The following is a 10,522-nucleotide window of genomic DNA, read 5'->3' as shown; positions in this document are numbered from 1 at the left end:
AACTGACCAGACATGTTGATGATCAGAAAAGATAAATTGCATTGTAATGCAGCCAGTGTGTTAACTGGTGGAAGAGCACATGGAAGAACACAGTAAATTCTTTAGTGCTTGACATCCTTCAGCTGAGATTGGATGTCTGCCTAAAAACTCTACTAAGTTTAATTCACATAATTGGCTTTGATAATGTTCACTTACACAGCAGGCATTAACTCTGTGCTTTGCAGGAATAACTTCTGCACTGCAGAAAATTCCTGGTGAACCTTCTGAGGCCTTTTTTTATATACGGAACATCAGACTAGATGAAAGTATTGCTATCTTCTAGCCTTCAAATCTTTATGGCATGCAAAGATGCTGTAAAATATAAGTAAAGGGGCTTTGTGGAAATGATGTCCCACTGATGACCACTAGATCTGATCCACAAGTTGCATTAAGCTAACAACACTGTGTACATGTCCCAAGCCCGTGCAATACTGCGAGTACACAGATGTCTGAGTCAGTGTCCTCTCAGGCCTCCCGGCAGCATTTTGGATCTGCCCATAGAATATCGCACTGTAAACCTAAGCTTGTTTTGGCCCACTGTATTCAGCATAGACAGCTACAGGCTGTAGAATTCAGAATCGTGTGTAAACAAGGATACTGTTAAGATTAAACCAAATAACCCTTTCCTGTAACAAAAATAGAACTAAAAAGGAATTAATTACGTTGGGAAGAAAGAGGCATTTAATGAGTATTTCTATGGAAGAAGTGGTAAGTGTTTGGCAATAGATAAGTGTGTGAGAAGCCTTTGATTAAAAACATACTAATTGTGTAAAGATAGTTCCCCCTTTTTACCAGTCAGTCAGAATGTTACTTCCACAGCCATTTCTGGAGGGATTCTGCACACCTACAAGCACAGCACAGTGACCAGTGGATCTTATTCAGTAAAAAATGAGCAAATCTTCACAGTTGCTTTATTTCGGTTAGCAGCAGAGAATTAAAAAAAAACAAACTCACTGCCAGTGAAGGTGAATCTTTGTGCTCACAAGCAGAAGCAGGCCAGGCAGTAGTGATTCGCAGAAGGAGAGAGAACTCATTACAAGTGGTGACTGGACTTACCATTCTTCCACATGGCTGGAAGCTACAAAAAAATATACCTATAACTGAGATTAAAATGACAACAGAAGGGTGATCCTACTTTGCCTTGCTAGTATTCTCAAGAGGAGCAGAATGAAGGAAGCTAAGCAAGTGTGGCTTGTGGCATGGTTAGTTATTTGTTCTATTCTGTTTGGCTGCTATTCTGTCCTCACAGTATGTGCTCTTCTCATAGCTGAAGACTATAGAGTAATTTCTTTGCTATGCACAAGCATCATCTCTATCATTGTTGTCTTCAATAACTACATCCAAAGCATGTCACTGCGGTCCAGACAGAGGGGAAATATTTTTGGCATGTGGCAAACTCTCCCATCTGTCAGTCAAGAGTTTATATTCTGACTCTTTGGCCTTCACTGCTTTGCCATACTTGAGCAGTGGTTACATTTTGGGAGGGGTGGAAGAGGTTGGGCTTTTCTTTATGCTGCCTGCTGGCCTGTGTTTCTGTTATTTTGTGGTGACACAAAGAGCAAATTGGACCCAGGTGTAGCAAATTTGACTGCTATGTTGGGCAACAGCTGTGGAGGAAAAAGTCAGATACAGTGACAGGATCTGAGTACTGTGCAGATGTATGACAACAGACGAGTCAGTGGCAATGACAAGTCTTGAATGGCACTTCTTTGCAATTGGGAGAAACGTCCTGGAAACCTTCTGCACATGCAGTTGTTAGCTTACACTTTGACTGCACAGAAAGCAATGTAGAGTCCAAATTAAGTCACTGTTACACAGCCTTTGTCTGGAATTAATGAGAAAATGCATTGCTCACACAACTGTCAGCACCATGAATGGAGGGGTGGAAGGAGAGCCAGGGACTGAATGACAGCTCAGCACAGCAGAAGGGGCTGACACTGGAGCTGAAGGAGGAGGTTCAGGAGGTGGATACACTGTTCAATAGAGGATTAAGTACAAGCTGGATGGAGAGTATTGATGGCTAGATACGGTCAGCGTGCTGCCCTAGGGGACACTTTTTTCTTGACTGTTGAAAATAGCAACAGTGCTGACTGCAGCTGAAGCCTCACTTCTTGTAAATGACTTCAATCATAACAGAATTAGTGTGACCACAGCTTCACAGTGGGTAAGGTTATGCTTGTCATTCAAGAGGCTCCTACTGAGCATTCAATAACTCTTCACAGCTAAATTAACGAGGTTCTCTGAACACCTACAGTTCTATTAATTAGCTGTATTCATTAGCAAGTGTTTTACAGCTGCAGCATGGTATGTAAATTAACCTGCTCTGAACATAAATGTGTCTTTCAGGCCGCAAAGCGAGGAAGTCTCAGTCTTGCTGCCTGTAAAGTCCCAGGAGCATTGCCCTGGAGCAGGGCTGCAGTTCTCACCCCGCTGCTCTCTGTGGGCCGGAGACCCCCAGGGTCCTTGCGGGTGACACAGCCCTGCTGCAAATGGGATTATTTCAAAGCTGTCCCTGCCGCACTAACTCTAAATATTGCAGTCTCTTCAGAAAATGTGGCTTCGCTCTGCTCCTGAGCATGGCTCGAATTCTTCCGTGGTCCTTTATGAGATTGCCTGTTTACTTCACTTTCCAGCCACAGCCAGGAGTGAAAAGGTCAGAGGAAAGAGCTGGGCAAGAGGGGGAGGGACTGGAAACACCACTCTGCCTGTACTATTTAGTAGGGCAGATTAAAATCACTGCACTGTGATGGGTTGCCATTAGTTTAGGTGCAGAATACAGCAAATTGCCTATTTGACCTTGTGGGTACTTTCTTAAACAGAGGCTGCGAGATTTGACAGCTGGAATTACTACAGAAATCTTCAGGATTAGATTTCTTAGATGTGACAGAGTCCTTAAATCAGTGCAGACAGGTAAGCAGACATTTTCGAGAGCCCTTCATTAGCCCTTGCAGAGGGCAAGTCAGAGTGACATTGTGAACACACATACTGTGGTTAGGATTTAGTTTCTTGGTATACTTGCTAGAAAGAGGATCTGCCTGGCCACTGTATTGTATGCTGGGGAGAGAGAGGGAGAAGGAAAGGAAGGAAGGGGAAGAAGAATAAGGCCCGTAAAAAGATAGGTAGTTTAAAAATACAAGCCAGCTTTGTCTCCTCTTTCCATAAGAGACCTTTTATACAATTCTGACCTTCTTGTTCTCATATATAGTTTTGATTATATTTTTTTCTGAGCTATCCCACATTTGCATTTCATATTAAAGACAAAATGAAGGGATTTAGGCACTTCATGTGGGAGGATATGGATCATTTCTGCTAAACTTACTCTAAAGCAGTAAAAGGGAGTGAGAAAGAAAGTAGGTTTGTTTCTGCCAGGAAAAAAATGAAATGGGCTCAATCTTTATGCTTTTCATTCCATGCCTCTCAGTGGGAAGCCCCTTACTGTATATCTAGGTCTCGTCTCACTTTTATCAGGGGTAGTGGAGAACCTTCGAAGCTACATTGGGCTTGTTCTACCACTAATGCTGTTATGTGGACACTCGTTTATATAGCAAGGCAAGTCATTAGCTTGCGGCCTGAAGGGTTAAAAGATACTGCAGTGTGGGACAGGGAAAGAGATAACAATCTCTGCTGACAGAAAACCAGTTTGGCAGCCTTCAACATACAAAGACTCTTTTTTTTTTTTTTTTCCAATTTTAACTTCTTATAGCTATTCACATTCAGGCAGTCCCTTAGCTCTGCTCTTGTATCTGCCGCGTAGCCCAGCTTTTCACTGTTTCCCCAATTTACATCCTTGCAGCTGCTGTGGGAAGATGCATTGTTCGGCAACTAATTCCAGCTTTAGAATTAAGCAGAAATGCTGTCTGCTAATCTCAGCCGGGGATGGCTGGCAAGGGAATGGGAGACTGCTAGGCAGGACCTGTCCAAAGAACATTTTTAGGGAAGCAGCATAATAAAGGATCACATGATACTGCCTCTATATTCTTTCTTTTTCCCTTTTTCACAATGTCCAATGCACTATGAGTGATCCTTAGCCATGTTTGAGGAGGAAACCTATTTATTCCAAAGAAACATCAACAATGTAAGAGCTAATTTTGTAGAGTAAATGATATTAAACAAATTATTCAGTAAGGAACACTACATAACACATACTTGATGTTTCCTAGAAGTGGCTTTAGCTTTAAAAGGAATGTGATTCACAGTAGAGGGAGAGACCTTTTTGTCTTCCAAACTCTGAAGATGACTTCATCTACTGCTTACAGTTACTGTAAGCACCATAGATCTGTGCAGATAAGAGTACATTTCTGTGAAAGACTCTGCCTTCTTTGAAGTGATTTGGTTCAGCTGGTCTTCTAAGCCAGCTTTTCATGGATTTCAGGAAATGCTTGGGGGAGGGGAGAATCACTTTATCATAATGCAGGTGACATTTTGCCAAATTAGACATCTCAAGTCATTCACAGTTACAGCGCTATGGGGCACTGATTTTGCATTTTACGAGCAGATAGAAACCCAGTGGTGCCTTCACCAATTTCCTACAAATAGTATTACAAAACAGTCTAATGTATTTTAACTTAGACTCTAAATGCCATTTAGCCACTAGAAATTAGAGCTGCAAATCTACAGGTTTATGCTCTCTGGATCCTGTGATGGAGCTAAGGCATAGATTCTTTTAAAGTGTCAAGCCTGTGCTCTGTAGATAACCAGGAATTTAAGACAAGAAACACCTTTTTGAAGTCTAAAGATGTCTGCACCTTTGCCATTTTGTGTATGCCAATTTAAAGAGAGAACTAAGCTATCCTACCCCCAATGCATCATCGTGATACAGTGATCACAGCCTTTTAAGTGTGGGAATGGCATTTCTGGACAGTTTTGTTTTTCCCCACTGATGTTCATGTGGTTCGGTTTTGTCAGACAGCAACCTCTTCTTGCTTAGGGCCTTGTAGCTTTTAACAGAAATAAGGCAAGCCAGAATTGGTGCAATTAGCTCAGCCAAGGGTTTGATTCACCATTTCAAACACTGTGCACCACTGTAGCCTTAACACACTGTTCCTGCTCTTGTGGATTTAGAAGAGAGCTAGATTCCTGGGCAGATTCATCCAGAGTACATTTTCTACTTGCTGACATCTTTCTATTTTAGGCTTTTTGGGGCAGGAATCCTCTGTCTGCCGGACTAGCACTAAAACAGGCTAGTTTGGTAGGGCAAAGAGCAGGACCATGTGGAGACCTGTCTGCACTTACACACTCAATTAGCAGTTGAAGTTTGTCAGCAGGATAGGCACCAGAGCCTTTAAAAAGAGAGATGCTTTCTTTTTTTTTTTAAAAACTTTCACAATAAAGTTTATTATGTTAATATCATTAAAAATATTATAAAATAATAAAATATTCTGCTTGGCAGAAAAGTTATGCCAGGGTTTTAAAACCCCAGGTTTGTGCAAACAGTTTTTGTAAACATAAGAAGTCAAGTGTTCAAGTTGCATCCCAAAATACAGTAAATTGCTACAAAAATAAGTTTGCTCGCTGTCAAACATGTTTAAAAACCCAGGAAGCTGGATTTCTTTACACATCTCCAGTGTCCCTATACAGTTAATGCTGTACTTATATCTGAAATGGGAAGGATTTCAGATAGTCCTTTAAAACAGGATTGAGGGGGATCTGGTTTAAGTTGTCTCTTCCAAAAGTCTTCACAATGCTCTTCCGGCAGAGCTCCTGCAGGGGCTGCACACGGACTTTGCGCAGGGGGGTAACCAGTACCTTCCTCGGGGAGCTTAGGTAATGTTCCAGCAGCTTAAACAGACAGTCAAAAGTCTCTTTGCTGCCATCCAGGCTGAAACGCCCAGTCTGAAAGTTTATCCGGATGCTGGTGGGCCCAGTCGCAGTCTTAACACTGATGGCAAAGAAGCAATTCTTTTGCGTGCTGTCCCTGATGAGGAAGGTGCCCTCGGGCTCAGACTTCAGCTTCTCATGGGCAGCACTGACAGTCAGAGGTCCCCAGTAGAAGCCACAGGCATCCAGCAGGCTGCTTGCTCGAGTGATGCTACTAAAATCCGCTTGCGAGCGAAAGGTTCGGAAGTGCGTGTTGCTCTGTGCCTGCACAGTGCTGGGCCGGCCTGGGCCGTGGTAGCCTCGAGCCTGTGAACGATCCCGTGCTGGAGGGTCAAGTAGACATCTCGGGTCTGCTGCAACTGCGTTATCTGCTGACACCTTGCTGTGCGCTACCATCCTACAGCCTAGACCAGCGGATGCGGTCTTCCATAGCGTCAGCGGCTACGGCAGGGCAGCTTTCCAGCAGCTATTCTGAAATGCCAAAGAGAGACACGATGTGAGATCCCCAGAGAAAAGCGGCTGCAATCTCTGAATGACCAAGTCTTCCATTCACATGCCTCCCACTCATTATAAAATAATAAAATATTCATTTGCCAATTTACACTGGGCAAACAACCGCTCGCTTTCTGACAAGATTAGCAGTCTACCGCTATGGCAAAGTCCACAGCCCCAAAAATACTTAGCAAGGATCATTAACAGCTACAACAGATAATGCAGTTTCCCCGCTATGAGTCCACGGAAGCGTATCCGGACCTAGAGCAAGTCAAATGACAGGACCCTCTCAATGAGAAGTTAGCTTGTGTACACTTCATCCAATTCTCAAGTTTTTAGAGAACAAAGCAACAAGGTTTTACAACCAAGTTACCAATTTCTCTGCACTTCCCCCTTTCCCCTCCCCAATCCCAACTGAGATGTCGGAACTCGGACATCATCCTCAGTTGGTGCATTGTGTGAAAAAGAGAAAGCGGGTGAAGGAAATGTAAACTCTGCAGCTGGGTATGTCTCCCGATAATTGGGGAAGACGGCGAGGTGAACAGGTGCCATTGTGCAACTGAAGTGTAACTCGGAAGGGCAGCCTGTAACACTGCCAATTTACACAGTAATCCTAAAACTGCCTTCCTCTCTCCTGTTAACCTGAGGCTCTGCCATAAAAGGCAATTTCCCATTCCTCCAACTTTCCCTTGGGACAGCAATGCTACAACCTCACTAGCTTACACAAATCAACCTCTATGAACCCTTAAAGCATTACTCCTCAGTCTCTCTCTCTTTTTTGTATTACATGCACTTTAAGTGGCCCAATCTAAATTGCTTCCTATTGATATATCTTTCAGCATGAGGGACTAAATTCATCCCTCGTGTTACTTCAAAGGAATTAGCAGTGCTGCACCAGGAATGAGTTTGGCCTGAAACGTCTCCCTCTGACAGTGTGGTTCAATACGTCTCCACTGGCTGCCTTGACCTTACTGGCAAGCATAGATTTTAGGATTTATCCCCATAGTCAGTTATAGATCTGCAGCAGCAGCTTGTTGAGAATCCTTGAAGTATTCTCAGAAATGAATCCCTCAGCCACGTTACGGTTCAGGGTAACATGCTAATGAGGATTTCAAAGAAAGTACGCAGCCGGATTCCTGTCTGTGCTAATTTAACGACTTGATGTTTGGTTTCATTTAGGTCATATTACCTCCTGAAACAGCAAAGAGGGCTGCAAAATCCTTATGCTGGCAAATAACAGGCTGAAAGTAGCACTGGGCTTTCTTTACACAGCAGAAGGAAACTGATGTCAGTTTTTCCAATTACTGGGCCAGGATCGTTGCTCAGTATTTAAAGTTAACAGAAATGAAATTTCAGGGCACTCCGGCGAGAAATAAGCACTAAGCCCGAGATCTAAAAATCCCCAGCAGAAGCCGTCCGTAGCCAAGAGAGCGTTTGCCGTGCCTCTCCCGAGAGCGCCCAGCAAACGCGGGGCGCGCCGGTCTTCGGAGCCCGAAAGGCCGAGCTGGCGTCCGCTGCGAGGCTGCCCCGACCCCGCCGGAGCGGAGCCTTCGGCCCGGGGGCTGCTCCGCTTCCCACCGCCCAGCGAGGGCGCGGCGTCCGTGGAGAAGAGCGGTGCCGTCCGAAAACCGCTGCGCGTCCGCTTTATTGTTTTTCCCGCTGTTTTATACCGGGCTCGAGAGCTCCGTCTTGAGCACGGACGTTGAGCCAAAGAGGGAGGAAGAGAAAAAAATGGAACCCACAAAAAAAAAAAAAAAAAAAAAGGGCAAAAACCCCCAAAGCCACCACGCTCTCGCACCACAGGCAGGGCTCCCTCGGCGTGCCGCCGAAATCCGACCTCCTCTAACGGCGGCTGGCGAGGACCCCGCGAGCAAGAGACCCCCTTACCTTCGCCCGGGGCGCCGCGAGTGGGGGCCGTCCCCGGGGCGCGCAGCACACGGGCGGGCTGCGGGCAGGGGCGCGCCGGGGCCGGCGGCGCGGTGGCGGCGGCTAGTCCTGGCCCCGGCGGCCGGCTGAGCATCCTCCGCGCGGGGGGCCCGCCTGGCGCCGCAGCGAGCCGGGGCTCCCGCGGGGCGGGCGGGCGGGCGGCACCTCCAGCGCTCTGGGCCCCCTCATCGCCCTCTGCTTTCTATTTAACGCGGCGGCGGCGCTTTTCTGCCGCCGGGCTCCTCCCCCGACTTCTCCGAAAACACGTGGCCGCCGCTTCACTTTCACTTTCCGAATGAGTCACGGCCGCGCCGACCGGTGCCGTGCCGTGCCGAGCCGAGCCGTGCCCGCGGCGCCCGGGCTTCCCGCGGAGCGCGCCCGCAGCCGGAGCCGCCGCAGCGCCGTGGGCAGCTGCCGTCGCGCCGAGCGCTCGGCCCGCCGGTGCCGCCGGGCGCTGCCCCAACCCCCGGCTGCGGAACCCCGGCGGCGGGGGCTGCGGCGGACGCCCCCGCGGGCTCCCCGCCGCGCTCCGCCCCGCTGCTGGTGCTGGTCCCGGGCGACCTCGTGTCTCCCGCCCCGCTAAACCTGGTTTTACTCGCTCGTTTGCCCGTGTGGTTTTGGACAGCCCCCGGCGGTGCGGCCGGTGCCCCCCGGTAGCGGCAGGCAGCGGGTGCAGGGTCGGGCTGGCCCGGCAGGAGGTGCTGCCCGGGAAGCCCGAGCACAGGAGTGCTCTGAGGCCAGAGGGAGGCGAGGGGACACTAGAGGTACGCGATGAGCAAGGCTCAGAGCTGGCAGCTAGCTCAAAACGTGGGGGACAAATGGCAAGAAAAGCGAGCAAGCAGCGTGGGAAATTTTAACGTGAAGATAGCCGCTCTCCTCAAAGCTAACAGGTCAGCACGGACAGAACAGGTGAGAGGACTTAACGTATAACTTAGATCTCCAAGAAGGCAAGCAGATTTAGACCAGTAATAATTTTAAAGTGAGAAAAACATTCAGAGAAATCTACGATCCTTCCACTAAGAGGACTGTACAGACGCAACACTGGGTTTTGCATTCTCAAAACAGAATTTCCCTGGGGTTTTCTACAGGGTAATCAGATTTAAAAGTAACTGTTCAAATCCCCAGCTGCATTTATAACCTTGCCAGCAGCCAGTGCGGGAGGCTTGGGATGCTGTTCTGCTCGCCCAGAGGGAGATTTGAAGCCTCAAGCACCAAACCAGTGTCTTATGTGTTCCTTATGTGTCCTTATGTGTTAAGCAGGCCACAGCAAAGTGCGCTTTCTTCCAGAGAGGATGTTTCCTAAAGTAGTAACCAAGACCTGTTTAAAAGGCCAAGAACTCTTTCTTCTCATTATTCCTTGTCTTTTTTGGGAGCCAAGTACCCTAATATGTACCTTGCACAGTAATTCATCTGTGTAGGCATGTGCAAAAATACAGAAACTTTGTGAAGAATTCCAGTGACTCTTGAATCTGGAATCAATACATGAATGTATCGCTTCCAGAGCACGTGCGGTTGGGGGCATGCAGTATGACGTACGGGTTTTGCAGCCAGACTGCTTCTTTATATCTGGAGCAGAGAGAGGATGTTTTTCTCCTTGAAGTAAGCATGATGTTTTGTGACAATGAAAAGGAAATGTTTCTGTCAAATGATTAAGGGGACAGGGGCTGGCAAGGACTTGTGAGTTGTCCTTTGGAATGAAGTTGAGGGAATGTATTTCCTGCTTTGAGACTGAATATTCTTTTCAAAATCCAGTGTGGTCACAGACTGAATTAACCTGATGGCAATACCGCGCCTTACGGTGATGTGCGGCCATCCTTGGCAGCTCGTCATTAATTTTAAGACCTGGCACAGAGATTCACTTTGTGCTCAGAATCCTCTTTCAAACAATTGTTGAGCAACTGAGCTTAAGCTAAGGTTTGGCATAAGTAGCTGGGGGAGGGAAGCTCAGCTGCTTTTCTGTGTAAAACAAAAGCATGAAGGAATGGTGGAACTGAAACTTACTTTAGAATTCGAACATGCAATAATGAGAAATGTTTTGCCAGTATCTGCTTCAGTGTAGTGTGCTCCATGCAGCGAGTAGATTCAATGGCTGTTTTGTATAAGGCACTGTTAACGTTCAGACAGGTAGGACAACCAGGCCTTGCCCTCAACAGCTTAAAGTCTACTTAGGCAAGACAAAGTCCCCTCCCTCCCCACCATCCCTCCAAAGAAAAGAGATTTGAAGTGCATACTGTGTCACAATAAGGTA

The 10,522-nt window shown here is 47.0% G+C and overlaps 1 protein-coding gene across 2 annotated transcripts; it reads right to left on the bottom strand.

Annotated features, from left to right (window-relative positions):
• Positions 1 to 5,350: 5,350 nt before the first annotated feature.
• Positions 5,351 to 8,456, bottom strand: SOCS1 (suppressor of cytokine signaling 1). 2 transcript variants are annotated; one of them, XM_075058309.1, is made up of 2 exons: positions 8,236 to 8,456; positions 5,351 to 6,327 (listed from the first exon to the last, which is right to left on the bottom strand). In XM_075058309.1, exon 2 carries the CDS (start codon positions 6,250 to 6,252, stop codon positions 5,629 to 5,631), a length of 624 nt encoding a protein of 207 aa, XP_074914410.1. In that variant the 5' UTR covers positions 6,253 to 6,327; positions 8,236 to 8,456; the 3' UTR covers positions 5,351 to 5,628. The 2 variants fall into 2 exon arrangements, with proteins under 2 accessions (XP_074914410.1, XP_074914411.1); XM_075058310.1 differs by lacking the exon at positions 8,236 to 8,456 and adding an exon at positions 7,538 to 8,220.
• Between the last annotated feature and the right edge of the window lie 2,066 nt (positions 8,457 to 10,522).

This window comes from Buteo buteo, chromosome 27 (assembly GCF_964188355.1).
Source record: "Buteo buteo chromosome 27, bButBut1.hap1.1, whole genome shotgun sequence".
NCBI lineage: Eukaryota > Metazoa > Chordata > Aves > Accipitriformes > Accipitridae > Buteo > Buteo buteo.
This window is presented reverse-complemented; position numbering and strand designations above follow the sequence as displayed.

Coding starts and splice junctions, on each gene's coding strand:
- SOCS1 (XM_075058309.1), bottom strand. CDS start 6,252: ATGGTAGCGCACAGCAAGGTGTCAGCAGATAACGCAGTTGCAGCAGAC.